At 41.3% G+C, this 26,884-nt stretch overlaps 1 protein-coding gene across 2 annotated transcripts in view; it reads left to right on the top strand.

Moving 5' to 3' along the window:
- RPS6KA5 (ribosomal protein S6 kinase A5) overlaps positions 1-26,884 on the top strand; it is a 198,707-nt gene that overhangs the window by 38,685 nt on the left and 133,138 nt on the right. For both annotated transcript variants that reach the window (XM_074956117.1, XM_074956118.1), the window contains exon 3: positions 23,336-23,554. In XM_074956117.1, the coding sequence (XP_074812218.1) occupies positions 23,336-23,554 (219 nt within the window). The remainder of the gene's footprint in view (positions 1-23,335; positions 23,555-26,884) is intronic.

The raw sequence follows: 26,884 nt of genomic DNA, 5'->3' as shown, positions 1-26,884 counted from the left end.
AAAAATATTAATTTTGTTACATACATATAAACTATAACACTGTAAATAAACAATGTACATGTTTACTTTTCATTTTAATGTAAATGATTGTAATTATAGAAATCCCTAGCAATATGCAGTCAAAGAAATGCTTCAAGATCTTTGAAACCAAACAGTTTTAGTAAAACTACACTTTAAAAAAATGTGTTCAAAATGTATTCAAAAAGGGAAAACACAATTTGTATAAAACTGAACATAAGCAATGCAACAAAGTTAACAAAATTGTTAAGAAAAAGTTTTTTGATTTTAAAACAAAATAGTTGTCCAACTTTGAACACTATATTGTTTTCAGTTTTTAGTGTAAAATCTGAATTTCTGTGCTGTGTAAGTAAAGACCCAACCCTATTCTCTACTAATTAGAAAAGAGTCAAATACTTTATATTTTTATTTACAATAACTTACAAACCAGGAGTCTTCTCAATGGGATGGATGTGCCTGCTTCTCCTTGCACTGGTTTTCCAACCTGTGACATCTGTTAGAGAGGCTCAACTTGATCTCATTTTCAATTTTCAGCCTTTCAGCCAGCTCAGGGTGCAGGCAGGAGGTAGTTAGAAGCTGTGTCCCTGGGGGAGTATAACTCAGGGTGCAGGAAGAGGGGGTGGCTACAGGCTGTGTTAAGGCAGGGTGGTAGCTCAAAGTGCAGGCAGGGACTGTGTCTGAAGGAGTGCTGTTGCTATGGGGCCCGGCCTTGAACTTGTTTCCTCATTGACACAGTGAGGGCAGCTCTACTCCTTGTGGCTGTGTGTGTGCCGTGCTGTGCTGCACGTTCACTGTGACTGTGGACACTGAGGACTACACTTACTTGAGCCTGGAGGGTGCGGCAGCCATTATTCAGCCACATGGGGAAGCTGATCTGGATGCACAGAGCACCTGGTGTTGTTGTGCCCTTCCCACCCCGCACCCCACCCCCGGGGAGCTCGGGGGTGGGAGGGTGAGAGTTGACGCCAGATGCTCTGTGCGTCCATGTCAGTTTCCACATTGGGGCTGTGCTGTGAGGCGTCGGAAGCTGTTCTGCCACTCTCTCCTTACCCAGCCCACATGGGGAAACTGACCTGGACTCTCAGAGCACCTGGTATCACTACTTGCCCCCACCCCCAAAATGCCACCCATGATAGCGGACCACCCAGGACTGTGTCACAGCCTACCTTTGGGCCATGGCCCACGGTTTGGGAACCCTTGCCTATAAGGCATGCTTTCTCATCCTGTAATCTTTCTCGTGGCTCCGCTCTGATCCGTCTTTAATTTATCAACATCCTTCTTGAATTGTGGACACCAGAACTGGACATAATATTCCAGTAGCTGTCAAACCAGTGAAAAATACAGAGGTAATATCACCTCCCTACTGGTACTCAAATTTCCCCTGTTTATGCATCCAAGGACCACAAGGATCACTAGTCCTTTTTGCCAGTGTCATGCTAGCCACCATAACCTCAGAGTCATTGTTTCCCAGGATAGAGTCCCCTACTCTGTAAGTATGGCCTACATTCTTTGTTAAATGTATGGCTATTACATTCGGCAATATTAAACTGCTCTGTATCTGTGACCTGTCCTCCTCATTATTTGACTCCCACAGTCTTTTGTTATATGCAAACTTTATCAGTTATGATTTAAAATATTTTTTTCCAGGTCACTGGTAAAAATGTTAAATCGTGTTGGGCCAAGAATGAATCCCTGCAAAGGCACCACTAGAAATATGCCCACTTGATGATGATTCCCTGTTTACAGTTATAGTTTGAGATCTTTCAGTTGACCAGTGTTTAAGCCATTTAATGTGTACCATGCTGATTTTGTATCATTTGAATGTTTTATATTGTTTTGTATCTTAATCAAAATGTTGTACAGCACCAAATCAAATGCCTTATAAAAGTCTAAGTATATTATATCAACACTACTACCTTTATCAACCAAACTTGTAACATAATAAAAATATTATTTTGACTAGATCTATTTTCCATAAACCCATTTTGATTGGCATATTATATTACTCTCCTTTAATTCTTTATGAATCAAGTCCTGTATCAGCCACTCTGTTGTTTTGCCTGGGATCAGTGTCATGCTGACAGGCCTATAATTACCTGGGTCATCCCATTTATCCTTTTTAAATATTGGCACAACATAACATCTTCCAGTTCTCTGGAACTGTCCCGGTATTGCAACAGATTTTGGAAGTCGACATTAATGGCTGAGGATGCTAATTAGACAGCTCTTTTAAAACTGTTGGATGCAAGTTATCCAGACCTGTCAATTTAAAAAATATCTATCTTTAGTAGCTGCTGTTTAACATTTTCACAAGTTACCATTGAAATGGAAAGTATTTCCATCATCATCATCATGAATTCACTTTTTCCCAAGTACAGAACAGAATTACTTATTAAACGTTTCTGCCTTTTCTCCATTATTACAGACAGCTCTACCATTTCCATCTAGTAATAGACTAATACCATTGTTAGAATTCTTTTTGTTCCTAATGTAGTTAACAGAAGTTCCTTCTTATTGTCCTTAACTCAGCTGGCCATAGATTTCTTCTTGTCTTTTCGCTTCCCTTATCAATTTTCTACAATTCCTAGCTTCTCATTTATATTCATGACTGTCAACTTCCATTGTCTTCCATATGTTGTTTGTTATAGTTGCTTTCGCTTCCGCTCTAAATCTGATTTTTTGGGGGGGGGGGGGGGGAGTTGTTTATCTTGCTTTTTTTAGAAAACAGCATGGCCTTCTTTCTTGATTGTGGGTTTGTAGCTTTTGGGGGTCTTAAGAAGAGTTCATGAACATTCCCCAGTTATCATTCACATTTTTTCTGTTTACATTCTTTCTCCCAACTGATTTGGCTCAGAATTGTTTTCAGCTTTGTGAAATTGCTGCTTTTAAAACACCAAGTATTTGTTACTGGTTTGGCCTTAGGTACAAGTAATTATGACTTGATCAATGTTACCACTAATTTTTAGTTGTTCCTCAAGGGAGTGAGCATGTCCGTTCCACTTCAGGGGTATGTGTATTGTTGCCTGATTTTAGGAAGTTAATATTATTAATTTGGATAATATGGATTATAGGCTCACCAATTAATCTGATCAGAAGCTAATAAGGTTCTTGTCCCATAATCAGGCTATACAGAGTTTGCAAGGATCTTCAGGATGTATGACAGGACACTCACACTGTGACAAATGTAGCCTTAAAGACTGTTATTGAGATAAATGGAATAATGATCACATAGTAATCAAATGGTAAATAATCAGAGATACAAAAGCAATAATAATTGTTCTAGAGATACATGTGATATTATATACTATAAAGCTTTTGATTAATATACTCACACCCTTCCTTGATAACCTGGTGGTAAGAGACAAAGGACCAGCCTTGCCTCTGGCATGCCAAGAGAGTTCAGGTCCACGTTCCTCAATTCTTGATTGGGAGTTTAGAGCTTAGGAGAAGCTTACGAGCTATTGAAGATAATTTAGAGTTTTACTTAACTAAGTGACTTAAAACTTACAATTAAGAACTAACAGATGAATAAACTAAGAAGCCTGAAAACTTGAAACTCGAAGCTTAGAAACCCTGAAGCTTACAAACTTAGAAGCTTCCTTGGCTTGGTGGGTCACTTCTCTTATAGAGCTTGAATACTTGAGCCCTCCTTCTATGTCCAAATTTAGTTTCCTCATACACAAAATGTTAGGGTACACTTACTCCATAGGTTGGTATTGATGACATATACATCCATATTAATGACGTTAGATCATTCTTGGATTTATTTCTGTCCTACCCGGCTATTTCCATGTCATAAATATAAAGGGAAGGGTTAAACACCTTTAAAATCTCTCCTGGCCAGAGGAAAAACCCTTTCACCTGTAAAGGGTTAAGAAGCTAAGACAACCTCGCTGGCACCTGACCAAAATGACCAATGAGGAGACAAGATACTTTCAAAGCTGGCGGGGGGGACGACAAAGGGTTCTCTCTATCTGTGTTGCTTTTGCCAGGACCAGAGCAGGAATGCAGGTCAGAACTTCTGTAAAGAGTTAATAAGCAATCTAGTTAGATATGTGTTAGATTCTGTTTTGTTTAAATGGCTGATAAATTAAGTTGTGCTGAATGGAATGTATATTCCTGTTTTTGTGTCTTTTTGTAACTTAAGGTTTTGCCTAGAGGGATTCTCTATGTTTTGAATCTGATTACCCTGTAAGTATTTACCATCCTGATTTTACAGAGGTGATTCTTTTACTTTTTCTTTTATTAAAATTCTTCTTTTAAGAACCTGATTGCTTTTTTCATTGTTCTTAAGATCCAAGGGTTTGGGTCTGTGTTCACCTATGCAAATTAGTGAGGATTTTTATTAAGCATTCCCCAGGAAAAGGGGTATAGGGCTTGGGGGCTTTTGTGGGGAAAGACGTTTCCAAGTGGGCTCTTTCCCTGTTCTTTGTGTAACACTTTGGTGGTGGCAGCTTTTAACCTAAGCTGGTAAGAATAAGCTTAGGGGGTCTTTCATGCAGCTCCCCACATCTGTACCCTAGAGTTCAGAGTGGGGAAGGAACCTTGACACATGTGGTGTACCTGTTAAATTTATAGAGGGTATGAACTTAGGCAGTCCACCATGTCAACCTTATGCTTTAGCTCATCATCACCTATCTAGGTGAAAGGTCCCAAACAATATGTGTACTAACTTTGCCTTAGCTGAACATATAGGATATGACCTGTAGTAGGGATGTACATAATGTGTAAAAACAATAACTGGGTAACCGATTACAGTTCTGTCAGTTACAAAGTTAAATGTTTAACCGGGGAATTAAGGATGCAAGGGGTGCTGCAGCACCCGCCCCAGGGGATCCCCGCCAACCTCAACTCCATTCAGGCAAAAGCACTCTTCTGACGTCAGATTTCTCAGTTTCTCCTTGTTGATACAGTACAATCCAGCCCCCAGATTTCGGCCAGACATTGTCTCCTGAGGCACATGGCTGTGGGCACATCGGTTATCGCTCACGCCAGACTACGCATGAGATGCCTCCAGGCATGGTGTAGTTCAGTTTACAGGCTACACAGAGACAACATAAGCAAAGTACTATCAGTGCTCACCAGGGTCAAGCAATCCTTGGCTGGGTGGATTTGATTTAAATCACATTGATTTAAATCACTAGTCAGGAAGTGATTTAATCATGGATTTCTATATAAAAGTGAATTCTTGTTGGTTGTCATAACCTTAATACATATTCTTCCCAACTCAGAGATAGAGATAGATATAGGTTTCATTTTTAGAAGGTACACACTCTACATTTTTAAAGTGATTTATTGTGAAAACTTTTGAGATTAGTTTTACAGCTATATCAGAAAACGAATGATTGGTTATTTCATTTGCCAAAGGTAATTGACGCAGATCGTTCACCTCCCAATGACTTCATAAATATCTCCAGTTCAACAGGTTAATCATTCATGTTTGGAGGATTTTCTTACCATGCTGTATTAGGAGGAGAACATCACCAGACAGACATTTAAATTGTTTTAGTTAAATAAAGCAATTTAATGTTATGTATTCTGGATTTTTTTCTTCAACAGCAAACATATAATATTTTAACAAAACAAGCATATGAATTTTTGAAGTTAAACATTCATGTTTTTAAAAATCAGGTTTGTTTTTGTTAAAATTGGTTTCAACTAAAATAGTTAAATGAAATATTTAAAAAAAAAATAAATTGACTATGTCAGCCAGGTCAACATGAGAAAATATTGGCTGTTGCAGCTAACTCATTCATCTTCACCTTCATTTTCCTGTTTGTCCATAATCTGGAAAAGAAAAACACGATTTCCTGCTTTTTCAGGTCCCAAACAATTTCTCAATTTGGAATGATTTAGTCCAAAGTAAGAAAATATTCTTTCTACACTGGCAGAAGAAGCTATTGCTGTTAAAAGTGAGATTATCACTTCAACAGTTTCTGAATCCAAGTGCTTAAGTGACTTCCACCAGTTCATGGTCTGACTTTCTTTAAAACATCATCAGCAAACATATATTTCTTGAATGGTTCACCCTTAGCTCTGAAATTTATTGTAGTTGGCATTATGGAGGGATGATTATTGGATGTCCATGTCATAACCAACTCCTCTTCTTCAGCAGTTAAGGTTTGACCTGGTACCGAGTATTGAGAATATTTGCAAGAAAATGAGCTGGAGATAGTGCTTGTCCCATTCGGTTTTTTTTTTATGTTTGTAATTTAACTCTGTCATTGCATATTTCTCTTTTTAAGATCTCACTCAGTTCCTTCCAAATTTCAGCAGTGTCACCAGTAAAACAGCTTTTTCCCTGCATTTTTTCAGTGCTACAGAAATAGGCTTCAGGGTCCTCAGCATGTGTTCAACGTTTCTCTTACCCCAATTCTGAGAACTTTGGCTGTGACAGTGCCATCTATTTTTTCACAATTTTGTTCACAAACTGTCATCAGATTAGGCCAGTTCTTGATCTAGTGCCCAAAACACTCCACTACTGAGTTCCATCGCACGTCTTGTGGGAGAGTTAGCTTGGTTCCTCCCACTTTTTTCAGAGCAGATGCTGCAAAATGGTTGTTATGGAAGTATTTTGCAGTGTCAACAACATTAGCCTTTATTTCTGGAACACTGAGGTGTTTGGCTAGGAGGTGCATCAAATGAGCACGGCAACTGTGTGTTATTAGCTTGGGACTCTCTTCTAAATAATTTCTTCTCATCTTGGATACATTTGCAGCATTGTCCGTAACCAAGCAGCGTACTAGACATTTGAATTTTTTTTCACAGTTTGTTATAGCTTTTACTGCTACTTCTTGCAAGTATTCTGCTGTGTGTGCATTTCCTGATGTATTAATTGTTTCTGTAAGGAAGACATTCCCTTTTTCTGTTACCACACAAGCACATACAACAGGATAATTGTGGACTTTGCTCCACCAATCAAGACTCAGGTTAACAATTTCCCCCTCTAGACCATTTACATACTGCTCAATTTCTCTTTCATACGCTTTATCCAGCAATTTGCCTGTGACATCTGCTCTGTTGAGTGAACTGTATCCTGGTCTCAATGACTGAACCATGTTTTTGAAGTGTGGGTTCTCAATCATACGGAAAGGAGAGTTTGTTGCATAAACAAACCGGGCAATTTTTTCATCAATTATCTCTTCTTGTAATCTGCTGGTTCTTATCACAAACTTATCTATGGTTGTTTCTGGATGATGGAGATTTTTTTTTTCTTTTTGCTACACGTGTGTGGCTATGAGACGTACATGATATGACTAAAACACTATTATTGGCAGATAACTCTGAAACTATAGAAAATGATGGTGATCTTGAAGGTGGATAGTCTTCAGAATCCTGTATGTTGAGGATGGATTCTCCTAAACAAAATAAGTCAATGCAGTTATTTAATTATTATTACCATACTGCTCATTTAGTATTACTCATTGCATTCACTGACACTCAGTACTACTTTAAAGGTGAAATTGTAAAAGGAAGATCTGCCTATTTCAGCCATTTTTTTTATCACAACTGCATCTAAAATGATAGTACCATAGAGTAGAGTAACAACTATATTTTTTGCTCAAACATGAGAATTCAAGAATAGTCCAGAAGGAAGACAGGCAGTCCTTAAGAAAGAAGTACAAAATAAAAAAGTTTACCAACTGGAATATCCTACATATTCAGACAAGTTCCTTTCATCCTCATCAACACAGCTTCCTCCTGTGAGGAACACTTCTCATGATGATGATTCATTCGGGCAACCTTGTATTTCTTTGTTGAACTCTTTGCATTTTGCACGCGTGCCTGTTTTACCCACAGGTAGAGGAACTTCATTAAAATATTCCCAAACTGAAGAATATTTACGGCCTGCTGCCATTATAGGTTTTCCCTTCTCATGAGAGAATGGGATGGTAGATCTCAAATCAATGAAGGCTACATTCAGAAAGACCTCCAGACTTCTGGAATATGCTGCTCAAACGGTTTCACTTTTGTTCCTACTGCCTGTCCCTCCCTTCTCTCATTTATCTCCAGACTTCTTCTCCTTGTCCAGATCTATTCTGCCTCCAACATTCTTCTATTCATTGAACTTTCTGAAACTTTGCACTTTTAGAGTCGTAGCTGTGTTAGTCTATATCAGCAAAAAGAGCAAGGAGTACTTGTGGCACCTTAGAGACTAACAAATTTATTTGAGCATAAGCTTTTGTGGACTAAAACCCACTTGATTGGATGCATGCAGTGGAAAATACAGTAGGAAGATATATATACACACACAGAGAGAATATGAAAAAATGGGTGTTGCCATACACACTACAATGAGAGTGATCAATTAAGGTGAGCTATTTTTTTTTCCTCCTGCTGATAATAGCTCACCTTAATTGATCGCTCTCTTTATAGTGTGTATGGCAACACCCATTTTTCATGTTCTCTGTGTGTGTGTGTGTGTCTGTCTGTCTCTGTCTGTCTGTCTGTCTTCCTACTGTATTTTCCACTGCATGCATTCAATGAAGTGGGTTTTAGCCCACGAAAGCTTATGCTCAAATAAATTTGTTAGTCTCTAAGGTGCCACAAGTACTCCTTGTTCTTTTTGCATTTTTAGAAAGAGTTAAGAGATTGACTCTGTGTACGCAAATTTGCAGAGGGACAATAGGGTTGAGGTCTGTTATTTCTCACCTCTATATATTATTTATTTAAAAACATTGTTGCTGTTAACAAGCATGTTATCTCTGGAGACACAGATCCACAGTTTGAGAACTGCAAAACGAAGCATCTCTGATCGTATTTTCTAGACTGAGCACTGAGTCCCATTGGGTAGATAGAAAGATTAATCTAAATAATCTATACAGAAGCGCCTGAAACCCCATAAGATTGGGTCCCTAATTCGTGAACTATTGGAACTCATTTTTAAAACTTTTCTTAAACATTATATGAATATATTCTCATACTATAGAATTAGAATTTATAATCCCTATTCCATGATGAGATATCTTTGAGCTATAATAAAGATAATTTTAATTTTTTCCTCAAAAAGCATTTTAAAAATCGGATTTTTTTTATATTAAAAAAAATAATTATCCCCTGTGGTCCTGGGTCTGGTGGAAGGACCCAGTAAATGTCTGTATGGGAATCCCGTTTGTTCACCCTTCTCTATCTCTACTTCTGACCACCTATGCACCTGTCATAGGATGGGGCATGCATCTCCATGGTCTCCAAATACAGGGCAAATTCTCTCCAGCCTCCACATGCCTCCACATCAATCTGCTTGAACTCAGGGCGGTCAGAAATGTGTGTGCTCACTTCCTCCCACTGATCAAAAACACACACAAAGGTCATGACTGACCATATGGTTGCATGTATTACATAACTGTCAGGGAGGCGCCAAGTCTCATTCCCTGTGCACAGAAACACTAAAACTATGGAATTGGTGCATCTCCCATGGCATCTTAATATCAGCTGCCTACTTACCGGGAACGCACAACACAACGTATGACAGTCTCAGCCGCAAATTCCCACACGCCCATGAATTTGAAATAGATTCAGTGGTACTCCATGACATCTTCTGACAGTGGAGATAATAGACCTATTCGCTACTTACTAGAATGGGAAATGTCCACAGTACTGCTCCAGAGCAGGGAGCAGATGACACTCCATAGGAGATGCCCTCTTCCTTCCATGGGACAAGGATCTTCTTTACATCTTTCCCCCATTCCCTGTAATACTAAAAGTCCTGTTGAAAGTGAAAAATGAGAAAGCAAACATCATACTGATTGCTCTCACCTGATACCTTTACCTGTCACAGCTGCCACTGTGTCCACCAATGACTCTTCCAATCTCAACTTACCTTCTATTGCAGAACAAGGGATGCACTCTCCATTCGAACTGGCGGATTCTGCGTCTCAAGCCTAGATCCTTCATGGTTCCAGCACATAGACACATTTTGCTCTGGGGAGGTATAGGTGGTGGTGTTGCAATGTAGGAAAGGAACTATTTGCCATACTTATCTACAAAAATGGAAGAGATTCCAGATCTGATGCCAGCTGAAAGGGATCATCCCTAATACATCCACCCTATTGGTGATCCTAAGCTACCTGTTGACTCTCAAGAAATCAGGACTCGATCAGTTCACTGAAGGTTCATCTAACAGGAATTGCAATCAGCAGGTAGACGGATACTTAATCTTCTCCCATCTGACTATGAAGAGGTTTCTCAAAGGCATAGCAAACCTCTTCCCACAACCCAGACTTCCCACACCTCAGAGGGATCTCAGCCTAGTATTAAAAGGTCTGAGTAGGCCACCATTTGAAACTATGACTGCTTTTCATTAACTCGCCTTTCTGTGAAGACGGCATTCCTCATCGCAATCATCTCTGCAAGAAGGATTGGGGAAATAATGGCTCTGATGGCACATCCCCCTTTCACTGTGTTCTTCCCTGACAAGGTCACGCTTAGACCGTATCCAAAGTTAACTCCCAAGTTGATGTCTGCATTTCACATAAATCGGCTTCCAGGCTTTTATCCCAAATCTCATCAGGATAATATGGAAGCCATCCTCCATACTCTCAGTATGAGGAGCATCTTGGCCTTCTATTTGGACAGAACAAGAGCCTTCAGAAAATCATAGAATCATAGAAGATTAGAGTTGGAAGAGACCTCAGGAGGTCATCTAGTCCAACCCCTTGATCAAAGCAGTACCAACCCCAATTAAATCATCACAGCCAGGGCTTTGTCAAGCCTTAAAAACCTCTAAGGATGGAGATTCCACCACCTTCCTAGGGAACCCATTCCAGTGCTTCACCACCCTCCTAGTGAAATAGTTTTTCCTAATATCCAACCTAGACCTCCCCCACTGCAACTTGAGACCATTGCTCCTTATTCTGTCATCTGCTACCACAAAGAACAACCTAGCTCCATTCTCTTTTGAACCCCTCTTCAGGTAGTTGAAGGTTGCTATCAAATCCCCCCTCACTCTTTTTTCTCTTCTGCAGACTAAATAAGCCCAGTTCCCTCTGCCTCTCCTCATAAGTCATGTGCTCCCGCTCCCTAATAATTTTCATTGCCCACCACTGGACTCTCTGCAATTTGTCCACATCCTTTCTGTAGTGCGGGGCTCAAACAGATGTAGTACTCCAGATGTGGCCTCACCAGTGCCAACTAGAGGTGAATAATCACTTCCCTCAATCTGCTGGCAGTGCTCCTACTAGTGCAGCCCAATATGCTGCTATCCTCCTTGGCAACAAGGGCACACTGTTGACTTATATCCAGCTTCTCGCCCACTGTAAGCCCCAGGTCCCTTTCTGCAGAATGGTCCGCAGCCTGCAGTAGTGCATGGGATTCTTCTGTCCTAAGTGCAGGATTCTGCACTTGTCCTTGTTGAACCTCATCAGATTTCTTTTGCCCAATCCTCCAATTTGTCTAGGTCACTCTGGATCCTATCCTGACCCTCCAGTTTATCTACCGCTCCTGCCATCTTAGTGTCATCCGCGAACTTGCTGCGGGTGTAATCCTATCCCATCATTCAGATCGTTAATGAAGATGTTGAACAAAACCGGCCCCAGGACCAACCCCTGGGGAGCTCCGCTTGATACCGGCTGCCAACTAGACATCGAGCCATTGATCATTACCTGTTGAGCCCGACGATCTAGCCAGCTTTCTACCCACCTTATAGTCCATTCATCCAATCCATACTTCTTTAACTTGCTGGCAAGAATACTGTGGGAGACTTTAGCAAAACTTTTGATACGGTCAAGGTATATCACGTCCCCCATGTTCCCCATATCTGCAGAGCCAGTTATCTCATCATAGAAGGCAATCAGGTTGGTCAGGCATAACTTGCCCTTGGTGAATCCATGTTGACTGTTCCAGATCACCTACCTCTCCTCCAAGTGCTTCAAAACGGATTCCTTGAGGGTCTGCTCTATGATTTTTCCAGGGACTGAGGTGAGGCTGACTGGCCCATAGCTCCCCGGATCCTTCTCCTTCCTCTTTTTAAAGATGGGCACTATGTTAGCCTTTTTCCAGTCGTCCGGGACCTCCTCCGATCGCCATGAGTTTTCAAAGATAATGGCCAATGGCTCTGCAATCACATCCGCGAACTCCTTTAGTGCTCTCGATGCATCGCATCTGGCCCCATGGACTTGTGCTCGTCCAGCTTTTCTACATAGTCCCGAACCACTTCTTTCTCCACAGAGGGCTGGTCACCTCCTCCCCATGCTGTGCTGCCCAGTGCAGCAGTCTGGGAGCTGACCTGGTTTGTGAAGACACAGGCAAAAAAAGCATTGAGTACTTCAGCTTTTTCCACATCCTCTGTCACTAAGTTGCCTCCCCCGTTCAGTAAGGGTCCCACACTTTCCCTGACCACCACCTTGTTGCTAACATACCTGTAGAAACTCTTCTTGTTACGCTTCACATCCCTTGCTATCTTCAATTCCAGTTGTGCTTTGGTCTTCCTGATTACACCCCTGCATGCTCGAGCAATATTTTTGTGCTCCTCCCTATCATCTGTCCAAGTTTCCACTTCTTGTAAGCTTCCTTTTTGTGTGTAAACTCAGTGAAGATTTCTCTGTTAAGCCAAGCTGGTCGCCTGCCATATTTGCTATTCTTACTGCACATACGGATGGTTTTGTCCCTGCACCCTCAATAACGGGTGGGCAAACTTTTTGGCCTGAGGGCCACATCGGGTTTCCAAAATTGTATGGCGGGCCAGTTAGGGGAGGCTGTCTCTCCCCAAACAGCCAGGCGTGGCCCGGCCCCTGCCTCCTATCTGACCGCCCCCGCTTCTCGCCCCGTGACGGGACCCCCCGGGACTCCTGCCCCATCTAAACACCTCTTCTTCCTGTCCCCTGCCCGCCCCTGGAACGTCTGCCCCTGACTTCCCACCTGGGACTCCTGCCCCCATCTAGCCCCCCTGTTCCACGCCCTCTAACCGCCCCGACCCCTATCCATACCTCCCACCCCCTGACCACACCCCTGAACTCCCTTGCCCTCTGCCCTCCTTACTGTGCCCCCTTACTGTGCTGCACAGAGCACCAGTGGCTGGTGGCGCTACAACTGCGCCGCCTAGAGCACCGGATCAGGCCGAAGCTCTGCAACTGTGCTGCCCGGCTGCCCAGAGTGTTGCGGCGCAGGGCGCTGAGGCTGCAGGGATGGGGGGACAGCGTGGGAGAGGCCAGGGGCTAACCTCACCGGGCCAGGAGCTCAGGGGCCGGGCAGGAGGGTCCCATGGGCCGGATGTGGCCCGCAAGCCATAGTTTGCCCACTTGTGCTCAATAAGCCTTCTTTAAAATACAGCCAGTTCTCCTGGACTCCTTTCACCTTCATACTAGCCTCCTATCAGTACCCTGAGGCAGTCAGTCTGCTTTTCTGAAATCCAGGGTCCATAGTCTGCTTCCTTTTGTGAGGATCCTGAACTCGACCATCTCATGGTCACTGCTGCCCAGGTTGCCACCCACATCTCTGAGTTCCTCTCCATTGCAGGAAAGTCAAAAGGTACAGCGATTTCAGCTCAGAGACTCTGAGTGAGTCTGAGGCTGTATTAAACTCTGTTAATAATTGAGTAACCTAAGACCCTTTTTTAATACGCACACGTTCTATGAGGTCGGTCTCCTTGTCCATCACCTTCTCCAATGTTATCCCTATATCAGAAATCTGCAGAGCAGCTACCTGGTCATCTGTACTTACGTCTCGCAGTATACTATGCCATCTTGGGGGATTTGGCTGCAGATACCAAATTCAGTGCCAGAGTACTATCATCCATATCAGATTTGCCTCAGAAGTCCCAGCCTCCAGTGGTGAGCACTGCTTGCGAGTCACCTACAGTCCCATAGGGACATTACTTGAAGTAATAGTAGTTACTCACCTTGTGCAGTAATGATGGTTCTTCGAGATGTGTGTCCCTATGGGTACTCCACAACCCACCCTTCTCCCCTTTACTTCAGAGTTCTAGTAGTTGACTCTGCAGTAGAGAAGGATCTGAGAAGGGATTGCCCATGTATGCTGGCTAGTCTTGTTGGAGGCAGGGAGCAGCGCACGTGTGGGCAGGACAGACTACTACCAAAGTTCTCCGATCAGCAGCGCAGGGATGCAGACACACCTACAGCTGAGCATCCATGGGGGGGACACCTTGAAGAACCATTGTTACTGCACAAGGTGAGTAACTTCTTCCTTTGACTCTGATACAGAGTCCTCCAGTTCATCTTTTCCTCAAAGACTTTCTGTAGATCTTCCAAGTGAGTGGCAAGGGGAAAGCATCAGCACTCAGAGCGTAGCCGTTCTTCCAGCAAGGATAGAACATCTTGGCCTGAAATATATTGGCCCCCTATGACATATTCTTTCTTGCAGGGTTTTCCCTGGGATCCGTGGGGTGCATCTCGCTTGCAGAAACGTGCATCTCTGCCCCAGTCCAGAGGGCAATTCTCTGATCATCATATGGACCAGCCCCAAGAACAGCCTCTGTTACACATGCAAAAGGACGTCCATCGTCTCAAACAACGTCTTTTGGAGGAGCTTTTACCAGAGGATCCGCCTCTTCCCTAGGAGTTGCCAGTGGCCCTCACTTTCCCTGGACCGTTCCCAATTAATAATACCTATTACAGTGAACAAAAGCTTTGCGGATGACCCCCACCTCACTAACTCTGACAGCTAAGAGTTGTGACGAGACCCTCAGGCTAGAACCTAGAACTGTGGGACCACTGTGTCCCCTTAACTCTTCACCCTGGGCTGTCTCTCACAATGCTTTGCCAGTGACAAGCAGCAAATTCCTCCAAACACTATTATTGCTCAGCCACCAGCATACAGAGACACACAAAGCTAAGGTGCATGATTATTCTCCAAGCCACTCATGAACTATACACAGAGAAACACCAGCAAATCCTTCCAAACTTGCACCCCAGAAATGTACCCTAGTACACTGCTCAAGGCCTTCTCTTGAACAATGCAAGCTCATTAATTAGTTCCTTCGTCTAAGGACAGTGGACACACACCAGCCTTTGTAATCTGAGCAGAATTCCCCAAGCGCTTTAGACAAACTCACTGGTAAAGATAAAACATTAAAATAAGTTTATTAACTACAGAAAGATAGATTTTAAGTAATAATAAGTGGTAGCCATAAAGGTCAGAGATAGTTACCTAAGAAAATTTAAAAGTAAAAATGCATTCTAAATCTTAAACTTTTAGACTAAGAAAGATTTGAATTAAACGGTTTTTCTCACCCCACTGGATGTTGTAGTTAGGTTACAGCTCTTAATACACAGGCTGAATTTCCTTCTCAGGGTGGGACCAATCTCTTTAGTTCAAAGTCTTTTTCTTCCCACTGTTCTTGTTGCCTTCAGAGTAGGTGGGGGACGGGAGAGGTGGTCCCATGATGTCACTGTCCCTTATTTTATATTCTTAGTTCATGTCCCAGGGAAGGTACTGGCCCAGACATGTCCTGGTGGGCCTTGGTGAGTCACAGAGTTGAGCAATCCTCATTGTGTGGTGCTTGGACAACTGTCTCTTCCAGTGTGTCACCTCGTTTGTTGCTATTGGAGAGCTAGCTGTGGGTGGCTCCAGGACACACAACATATTTCAATATTAACCATACAGCGGAATACCATAGTTCCATATACAATGATTATACACATTTTGACAGAACAGTGAGTTTCAGCCTTTCATATGGCATCTTATAAGGTATACTTTGTATGAAATATCACAGCCATATACAAATGATGAATTTGGGGGTTACAAGGTGGTACAGTGCATCACAAGCATACAGATAACTGAAATCATAAACCATCCAAGGCCTTTGAGTGGTTTCGCTGCCTCCCCCTGCCAGCAGCTGCACCCTAGTTGTCAATTTTCTCCAGTCCCTTGATTGTTAGATTTCTTAAAGGTGTGATTCTTCTGTTCCCACTCATCATGGCTTCTGGCCCCCTTGGGACCTCATCACCATCCTGGCAGCCCTCATAGTTCCACCATTCAAGCCTGTGGCCTCTTATTTGTCTTCACCTAATCCAAAAGATCTCTTTCCTTATAGCCATAACAGTGGTCAGGAGAATCTCTTGCTACAGGTATTGAAGGTGGGTCCTCTTTACACAGTGTTCTTCAAGAACAAAGGGCCTTACAACAGTACTCAGAAGTTTTATCTAAACTTTGTCTGCATTTTATTTAAACCAGACAAGATATTTCCCATTTTTGTTCCCAAAGCTGCATTGCATGCTGGCAGAGATAAGGAACATCTGCCTTTAAAAAGTCATGGAAGATGGGTGCAATTCCGGACAACTGGAGAAGGGCAAATATAGTGCCAGTCTACAAAAGGAATAAGGACTACCCGGGGAATTACTTGCTAGTCAGCTTTTATTTCAGTAACCCGAAAGATAATAGAGCAGATAATTAGTAATCAATTTGAAGACACCTAGAAAATAATAAGGTGATAAATGAGGCCTTGTATAAAAGGCCTAGTGTAAGGCCTAAGGTCCAAACAGAATCAGGTTCTGCTAGTATAAAGCAGAATTATCAAGAATCAGGCCAAGTCAGGTCCTGCCCTATTACAAAGCAGATGCCCACTTGCAAGTTCGCTATCCGATACAAGAACTTGGCAAGAACAGGGCTAGCATTGCAAAAACACAAGCACTCCTAGGCACTAAATATTAATGTAAACACATTTCAGAAGGGTAGTACCAGAACATCCCGATACAAGGGTATGATGTAAACCCATTCCCCAAAGATGATTCAAGGACTTGCTGACCCCTCTTAAAGATAAGATCAGGATGACAGGGTGATGCATAGAGATGTTTTGATCAAAATAACATGTACAAGGTAAAGGGTGGTCACTAACCATGTCAGAGGGGTAATATGTAACTTGTTCGTATCAGTGTATAAAAGAGGGGTCACAAAGGGGTTGTCTTTGTACAGCCTAAGGGGGAATGGCAAGTCCTGCTGTTCACTGAGCTGGTCCATTGCAATGAGCATACATGTCTTAGTATCCCCGTAGAGTCTATGGGGTGCTATTACCGTGCTTTGTTGACAATAAACCTGGCCAAGTGCCTTTGCTACTGAACAGAGTCTGTGGTTATTTTGAGCAGTTTGATTGAGGTCTGCTGTACTATCTACCTGGCCAGAGCCAGCGCTGCATGCAGAGAGAACACACACACGCAGCTAACAACTGATGACAATAAGTAACTTTCAACGTGGATTTGTCAAGAACAAATTGTGTCAAACCAAACTAGTAGCTTTCTTTGACAGGATAACAAGCCTTGTGGATGGGGTAACATGGTAAATGTGGTATATCTTGACTATTGTAAGGCTGTTGATACTGTCTCGCATGACCTCATAAACAAACTAGGGAAATACAACCTAGATGGAGCTTCTATAAGGTGGATGCATAGCTGGTTGCAAAACCATTCCCAGAGAGTAGTTATCTGTGGTTCACAGTCAAACTGGAAGGGAATATCAAGTGGGGTCCCACAGGGATCAGTTCTGGGTCTAGTTCTGTTCAATAGCTTCAGCAGTGATGTAGATAATGGCGTAGAGAGTACACTTATAAAGTTCGTGGAACGATAGCAAGCTGGGAGGGGATGCAAGTGCTTTAGAGGATAGGATTAAAAGTCAAAATCTGGACAAACTAGAGAAATGGTCTGAAGTAAATAGGATGAAATTCAATGAGGAGAAATGCCCAAGTACTTCACTTAGGAAGGAGCAATCAGTTGCACACTTACAAAATGGGAAACGACTGCCTAGGAAGGAGTACTGTGGAAAGTGATCTGGGGATCATAGTGGTTCACAAGCTAAATATGAGTTCTGGGTGCCACATTTCAGGAAAGATGTGGACAAACTTGAGAAGATTCAGAGAAGAGCAACAAAAATGAATAAAGGTCTAGAAAACATGTCCTATGAGGGAAGACTGAAAAAATTGGGTTGGTTTAGTCTGGAGAAGAGAAGGCTGAGTGGGGACATAACAGTTTTCAAGTACATAAGAGGCGGAGGGAGAAAAATTGTTCTCTTTGCTTCTTGTCCTATCCTCAAAGGATGATCAGTTTAGGCTGGACATTAGGTGCAGATATTTCAGGATAATCAGTGTGTGTGCATCTCTTATGCTGGTGGATCCCCAGCTAAATGTTTCTACCTCAGAAATAATTTCATTAAGATCTGTACTGAGATCTAAACAATAGACTCTTAAGGACAGAATTTGGATCTTGATCATGTAATTGAACTTCAGAAAATATGACTAAAATATATTTCTGTATAATGAAAATAAATTTGATTGAAATCAGAGTTATCGAGTGGTGAGACTCTTACAGTGAGCTTTGCCTTTGTCAGGGAAGGAATTATAGGTCTACAGCCCTGATTCAAGGTGGTAGTTCCAATGGATTTTAGGACCCTGTGGTGGTACAAAAAGGATTCTAATTTTAGTTAGTCTGGTGTACATCAGGAATAACGTCACTGATTTAAATGGAGTTACTCTGGATTTACGCTGCTGTAACTCAGATCAGAATTCGGCCCAGTGTCTTCAATCTTACGTCTGCCTCTGTCTGGTTACTAAAGAATCGGGTTTATTTGCCAGGGAATCTTTATATTTCTGTTTGTTTAACATGACATAAGTGCAATTTGGAAACCATTTCTAAAATTTATATTTACTTATAAGCTGCATTCATAATCATAATTGCTTCTATTCCTATTTTTACTGCAAGGATTAATTTATAGGAAATGCATTAACATAGTTTGTAATAAGGTGTGCTTAAGTTAAGTAGACTATAAAATTTGTAGGTTTTCAATCTTAAATTTCAATTTGAAATAACTTTTTGTTAGTCTGTGTACAATAAATGTGGAGTATTTTCCATGATCCTTAAATTAACTTCTATTTAATACTTAGGATGGGTTTTTCAAAAGGGTCTAATGTAGTTACGTTTCCTACTCTCATTGAAAATCAATAAGAGTGGGAGCATGACTCTTTTTGGACCTTTGACAAGTGAATAAAGAATGAGATTTTTCTACTCGCTTGTCAAAGCACTGTTATTCTTATGTCTAAGGAGGCTTTGGAACACTTTAGAACCCATCAATATCACCTATAGTTATATTGAGGAGTTACTGTTCAGAAACTAACAGGCAGGAAGTCAAGATGCCTCTGGCCTGGGAAGCAGGTCATATATATTTTTATTTATTACCAATACTTTCTCGATTGCCTCTTTAGTATCTTAAGCAGCAGAGAGAGAGAGAGAGAGACCATATTGAAAAATACATTTGGAACATTGAAAACATTGGTAAAATACTTTACACATAAAATGGTGATAAAAGAAAATTGTTAGGGTTGCTAAGTCAAGCACTCAAGCTTTAGGAAATGCCAAAATTAAGGTTGCCTTTGAAACCTTAATTCGTCTTTGTTGTGTATATGCATTATGATGAAGTCTTTAATTTTCTGATCACATACTATTTTTTTCCACAGTACGACTGCGTCATTCAGTGCACAGGCCTATTTGTTCCCCTGCTTAGTGATTGATCCCCTCCATCCATTGAACAGAAGGGCTGCCTCCTCTTCACATGTAAAGGGGGTAGAAAAAAACAGGGGAAACTCCTAAATTTGGGTGACAACAAATGGAAAAAGACAGGAATGGGAGTGAGGGTCACAGGTTTAAAATCAGATTCCTGAATGGGGGACAGAGCAGAAAAACCCTAACAGTGCCCACTGCTCCCTGAAAGAGTCCAGGGAGATAGTGGATGCTGCCTACCGGTAATCTGCCTGGAAACGTGAATGGATGAGTGTGCAAAAATGAGCCCCACAGGTTACAAGGACCCCTTCTTCCCCATTCAACCCCCTCTGCCTTGATTGATATTTGGCTAGCACCAGGAAGAAGTTGATGAGGAGGTCTCATGACTTTGTGGGGCAATGGAGGGAGAGTGTTTAAATGGGAAAACTGCATCCAGAGCCTCAACAAGAATTTCTGGAGGAGGAAGAAAAAGGACTGCACTCTGGTACACTGCAAATATGCATGTGCCAGGGTCTCTCTCTTACCACGGGAAAAATAAGGGTTGGGGCATCCAAAAACTGTCAGTGATACACCTGTGCTCATGGCTCCGTGAAGGAGCTGCCATCTTATAACCCTTGTGTGCCATGGACCCAAGGTGAAATACTGGCTGCCCCACCAGGGCTCCTAGCCCTCCATAGAGTGAAAATATCCATGGCCCTGAGCGTCATAGTTGACCCTGGTGTAGAAACAGGTAGGTTGACAGAAGAATGCTTCCATTGACATGGCTACCGTTGCTGAATAAGGTGGTGTTCCTACAGTGATGAGGAAAATCCCTTTTGTCACTCTAGGGTGTATCTACGATATGTGGTTATACCAACATAGCTATGGTGCTGTAGCTATGCCACTAGAGTCCCTGTAGTGTGGACATGGCCTAAACCAAATTTTTCAGAGGTGGTCACTAACAGTGTACAGCTCATTTTCTGCATACCTGTACCCTGTGGTTTGATTTACAGAAGTGCTGAGCTCACAGGACTCATAGTAATAAATGAGGTAGGGGTCCTGTGGAAAAAAACAGTATGTGATCTTGTAATTAAAGTTTGTATTATAATGCATATGCAACCTTAATTCTGGTATTTCCTAAGTTCAGAATCCTTGACTTTACAATATTAACAATGTTCTTTTAACACAGGTTTTGTGTGTGCGTGTGTAATTTCCTAGGTTTTTAAAAAAGCAAACTGAAAAAATAAATTCTGTCATGTGTCATCAAATTGATACCTTCCTGGTTAATCAGCTGTGTTGATGACAGACCTCTGTCACCTGAGATAATGGAGTAACTGAAAGCAATAGCAGGTTGTCATCCTCTGTGTAGACCAGCACTAGAGAGAGATGAGACATACTTGCCAGTGAGCAAGGTGGGTAAAAAAATCTATTTATATTAAATATACTTCCTTTAAAAAAGTAAACCTATTTAAATTTTGAAATTATGACCTAAATGTAATAAAATTATATTAAAATTATTTAAATAATATTCAAGTAGTACTTGTTTGCTACCAAAGTTTTAGAGTAGTGGTTCCCAAACTTGTTCTGCCGCTTATGCAGGGAAAGGCCAGGCTGGGCCTGTTTGTTTACATGCCGAGTCCGCAGGTTCGGCCAATCGCGGCTCCCAGTGGCTGCTGCTCCAGGCCAATGGGAGCTGCTGGAAGCAGCGCGGGCCGAGGGACATGCTGGCTGCCGCTTCCCGCAGACCCCATTGGCCTGGAGCAGTGAACCGCGGCCAGTGGGAGCCACGATCAGCCGAACCTGCGGACGCGATAGGTAAACAAACTGGCCCGGCCCGGCAGGGGCTTTCCCTGCACAAGCGGCAGAACAAGTTTGGGAATCACTATTTTAGAGAGTTAAGCCACTGAACCTGGTGCAAGTCCCTAGCTGAGCACCTGGAGCCTGAGTTAGTTGAAGTGCTAAACCTACTTTTGACAGCAGTAGCCTCTTCTGCAGGGGCAGATAAACTGAAATGAAGAAAATATTCTATTTGACTAATTCATTCAAAGTTAAGAAATCGGGAGTTGAAAAAACAGGAAAGTTTGTTTTCCCCTACTAATCTTTAAATAAAAAAGAAGCATGAGAGGTTGAGATTTACTAGCTCTAAAATCTTGAAGGACATGGTGACCCAAAACAATCAATTCAGTTCACTAACTACAGATCATACTTCCTTTGTTTAAACAATCAGTTTTAAATGCAAAACATGTTTTGATAAATTTTACTTTTATTCCCCGTATGTATCCAGCACATTCAAAGTAGTTTTATTTAATTAAAACATTTTAAAATGTTTGTGTGCATTTTTAATGAATTCCAGTTTCTATCCGGATGTAGCTTGACACAAATAACAGTTAAAAAAACGTTAATCATCTAATAAATGTCATTCACAGTTTTCTAACATAATGAAAAAGAATAAAAGTTAAGAATCTGTGTAAATTAACAAATGTGTATAGATATAGTATATCCTCTTGGTTAGCAAAAGTACCAACTTTAGTGTAATGGCTATATTCTGTTGGAAATCAACATATTCTAATGATTGGTTTTCCTTAGAAAAATAACTAAACACATGCAAAACAAAATGAAAATCCATTTAGATGAAAATTGGAATTCAACTAAAATTGCACAAAAACACCATTTCAAATATGTTTTTCAGTAGTTAAATAAAAATATCTGTTCAAAGAAAAGGTTGACAGAATCTTTTACCATGGGCAGAACAATGTATTATGATACAGCATGGCCAGAGGGCAGCAGGAGAGTGTTAGAATGGAGCTTTATTCCCTGTAGAGGGAAGAAAGTTTGCTATAGATGAATTAAAGCACCTGAAGCCAATTAGAGAACCTGAAGCCAGTCACCTGATAAACCCCCCCTGCTTCAATCAGACAAGGAAAGGAGTTGAAGCAGAGTGGATTGGTGTTGGAGTAGAGAGCAGTTTGGAGGAGTTGAAGCAGAGTGGATTGATGTTGGAGCAGAGAGCAGTTTGGAGGGAAGCAGAGGAGAGTTTGGAGAAGTGCTGCTGTGGGCTAAGAAGACCAAGACCCTAGGTAAAGGGACACTTGGTTTGTGCAGAGGGAGGGCAGGAAGCTCCACAAGCTGAAGGGCAGGAGAGGGAAGTAGCCCAGGGGAAGGAATGGCTAGTTCAAGTGGTTTACCACTATCCCTAGGGCCCCTGAGCTGGGACCCAGAGTAGAGGGTTGGCCTGGGTCCCTCCCTCTCCACTCCCCTCCTCTAGGACACTAGTGGGGCAGTTAATACCCCAGTTCAGGGGTAAGAAACTGTGCCCTGAACCCTCCCCAAGAAGAGAAAGCGCGAGACCCATCAAAGTAGTGCCGGCAGTTTGCCACAGTATTTATTCTCTAGCCTTGTTCTCTGAAAAAGCTGAACCATTTTGTTTGAAATGTTCAGAAATACCTAGCCTGAGACAGACACCTGACTTGGAAAATTTCGTCCCAAATGGTTAAAGTTTACCAAAGTTATTTGCAAATGAAAACAAGTGTTATAATGCGACATGTGGGGCAACCTTCCTAGGTGGTGCTACCCCGCCCCACTTGTAAGAGAGAGGGTTTGATTATTCTCTCTGATATACTTGTTTTCTGCCGGTTTGATTCCACTGATTTAAAAGGAGTTATGTAAGAGAAGGCAGAATCTGGCTCAAAGCATTTTAGCATTTATACAGTTTTTAATGTAGAACTGAAGAAAACTATTAAAGTGCTTTTCAAGAAACAGCACTGAAAACTGTGTGTGCGCTTTTTAAAAAACATATATTTGTAGAACATACGTATATTTGACCATATGATCAATTTAAACTCATGCTATTTCTCTTCGATTAATTGTACATCTCAATTTCCCTTCTTCCCTTTTTTTTTAAGCTTATGGAAAAGTATTTCTAGTGCGGAAAATAAGTGGCCATGATAACGGAAAGCTGTATGCCATGAAAGTATTGAAAAAAGCAACAATAATTCAAAAAGCCAAAACAACAGAGCATACAAGGACGGAACGACAAGTACTGGAACATATTAGGCAATCACCATTTTTGGTCACATTGCACTATGCTTTCCAGACAGACACAAAACTTCATCTCATTTTAGGTAAGTGGTTGTCATGATTGAAGTTGATTATTAATTTTTATTTATTATTATTTCCCATTATTTGGTATTCTGTTCCCCCCCCCCCCTTGTGTTAGTTCACCTATAGGGCCTGATCCAGTATGTGAAGTCTGAGCACACTTATCAGATTGGGTCCCAAAGGTGACTTAGGCAGAGAAATGCCTATCTTCCCCTGGTTTCTGCATTGCAGTGGGGCTTAGGCACCCAGAACATAGTGCAGGGCAACAGTCTGCATGCGTGCAGGCAGAAACATGGGTGCCCAGGGAACTTTTACCACATTTAGTTACCAAGTGAGTTTAGGTGTCTATGAGGTTTGGCGGCAGCTAAATAGGGTTTTGTGAATCTCACTGGGGCCTGATTCTGGGATTTAGGGGCCTAAAGAGGCAGTTAAGCACCAAAATCTTTTGTGAATCTAGCACTTGTTTGTTGTGTTTCAGCTTCAATACTCTGCTCATATATGTTTTGTTTTTGTTTGTTTGTTATCCATGACTCCCCTGTGTCATAATTCTGTAATGCTATGACAAACCTGAGAAGACGGACAAATCATGGAAATACATTTTATTGAACTTTTAGGAAATTTTGACTCACTTTTTGATTTAACCGTGACTGCATGTCATCTGTTTGCTTTTCTGAAAAATTTCAAGCAAACTGTTTGTGCTTCCTTGAATATTTGGGAAAGAACTCTTATTTATGTGAGTTTGATATAATCATATGAATGAACATACTCACTTGGGAAATGTTCCTCACATCCTCACTCTCAAACATGCAGAGATAGTACACCATATTTGTGTACTGTCTGTGCATATTTGGGAGTGAGGATGTGAGGAAGCAGGGAGTGTCTTTAAATCACTTACTTTATTGTGAGCTGTGAATAAAAGGAAAACCAGGAGAAGGGAAGATGTTCAAATAGCAGAAAGGCTGCTTGTCAAGAGACACTGCACATGTTCCAGTTTAACTACATGGAATAAGGTGTTTGGAGTGTGGTCAGACATTTTCATGATTTTAAAAAAGAAATTTAGGAATCCTATTATGGAATTTAAAGAACATGATTAAAAGTATAACACACAAGAATTCTCTGAAGTATATTAGAAACAGGAAACTTACAAGAATTGGTGGGTCTATTGGACCACCAGAGGGAGCGAACAGAAAAGGGTACTGTAAAGGAAGCAATTAAAGAAGATAAAGACACGGCTGAAAACCTAAATAATTTCTTTGTATCAGTCTTCATGACATAGGATTTTGGGGAGATATCTAGCTTGGACCAACTCTTTTCTGATTTAAAAAAAAAAAGATTAAGTACTCTCAGAGACTGAGATGTCTAAAGAAAAAAACAGTTACGTTTACCAATCAGGCCCAGATGGTGCATACCCAAAAGTTCTGAAAGAATTAAGTGATGAGTTGCTTGCAAAAATATGGAGTCTCTCTTTTAAAATCCGCTATTAAACCAGAGGGATGAAGGGTAGCAAATATTGCCTGTAGTTAAAGAAGACTTATTGGTGACCTGGAATTACAAGACCGTAACCCTTACTTCTGTACTGGGTAAACTGGTTGAAGCAATAATGAAAAATAGAATAATAGAACACCTAACAGATCATGATACAATAGGATTGAACCAGCAAGGTTTTTGAAGAGGATGATGGTGCCTTGCTGATCTATTATAAATATTTATATGTTTCAATAAGAGTGACTAAAGAAAAACTCAATGAGAGTTTATTTAGGGTGAAATAAGTCATGTAAGTCCTTTGAAAAATTTTACTCTTAGACTTTCAAAAAGGCCTTTGTCAAAGTCCCTCACAAGGGTCTGAAGGTAAAATATTGTCATACATCTGAAACTGTCCAAGAGAAACAAAGACTAGAAATAAATGGGCAGACTTAATCACAGAACGGTAAGAGCAGGGTGTCAGAAGATTCAGTTTTACAGTGTTTCCCAACCGGTGAGCCATCAGGTATGAACAGGTGTGCCACGGAATTTTGCAAAAGTCACTTGTGAGGAGAGAAAAAAATTCTCATTTTAATTAGTGTCATAACCAAATTTCATTTTGTACTGTTGGTCTTCGGGTGTTCGTGCGTGACACAGGCGTTACACACACTGTGATCAAATCACTTTGCTGTTCACATGGTATCACATGGTAGCCATGTTTTCTTATCAACCGTTAAGTTACAGTGGTGAATTTTAAATTGAAGACCCGAAAATGGACAAATATTTAAAGAAAAGAGTTTGGCATCTCCACATCTACTTTCAGTGATGAAGCTGAACATGAACATAATAAAGTCAAAGTTGTAAGCCAACACTATTGTGAGAGCGTTTGCAATTTGGATTTTTGTTTACAGGTGAACCATCTTGCGCTCTTCATCACTATTATGTGTGGGGCAAAAGTCTCAAACCATGCAAGTTTGCCAAGTAAGTTAAAATGACACCTTACAAGCAAACATCTATCCCTTGCGAACAAGGGCAATTTTTTTGGAACATTTGAAGGATCAAAATGAAAAACAAGTGCAAATGATTAAAGGCTATGTCATAGTTTCTGATAAACCATTGGAAGCAAGCTGCTTGGTTGCTGAGTTTGTAGTGAAGGCGAAAAAGCTGCACGCAGTCGAAGAAACATTAATTTTACTAGCATGCCAAGAAATGGTGAGAGTAATGTTAGATGCAAATGTAGTCAATGAAATTGCAGAAGTTCCCCTTTCAGATAATATAAGTCACCGCATTGGTGAGATCAGCTGACATTGAAACTGTGCTCTGAGGAAAAAAGTCAGATCAAGAGGAAAATTTGTGCTGTAACTTGATGAATCAGCAGATATCAGTAGTCATGCTCAACTCTTAGCTAACATCAGGTATGTTGATGGAAATAGTATAAAAGAATGTTGTTTTATTTTTCAGACAACTGCCAGGTCACATACCTGCAGAGGAACCTTGAGGAGGGAGAATTGCAATGGAAAAATTGTCTTAGTGTTTGCACAGACAGGACTGCCCCCATGACTGGCAAAGTGAAGGGTTTATAAACAAGGCTGAAGAACAAAACCCAGATGTGCTGGTGACCCACTTTTTCCGGCACCGTGACACTCTTATGGCCAGAACACTGCCAGAAGAACTTTCCTTAGTGTTAGAGCAGGAAAGATAGTCAACTTAATAAAATCATGGTTCTTAAAATGTGGCCTTTTCTCACTGTTGTGTGAGGAAGTGGGATCAGAACACCAGAGTTTACTTTTGCACACAGAAATACACTGGATTTTCCATGGAAAAGTTTTCTCATGTTTTTATGAGCTGAAAGAAGAGTTAAAAATGTTTTTAGCTTTGGAGGAATCAGCATA

This window comes from Natator depressus, chromosome 6, assembly GCF_965152275.1.
Source record: "Natator depressus isolate rNatDep1 chromosome 6, rNatDep2.hap1, whole genome shotgun sequence".
Lineage (NCBI taxonomy): Eukaryota > Metazoa > Chordata > Testudines > Cheloniidae > Natator > Natator depressus.
The sequence above is the reverse complement of the archived record's forward strand: the minus strand, read 5'-3'. Positions and strand labels throughout refer to the sequence as shown.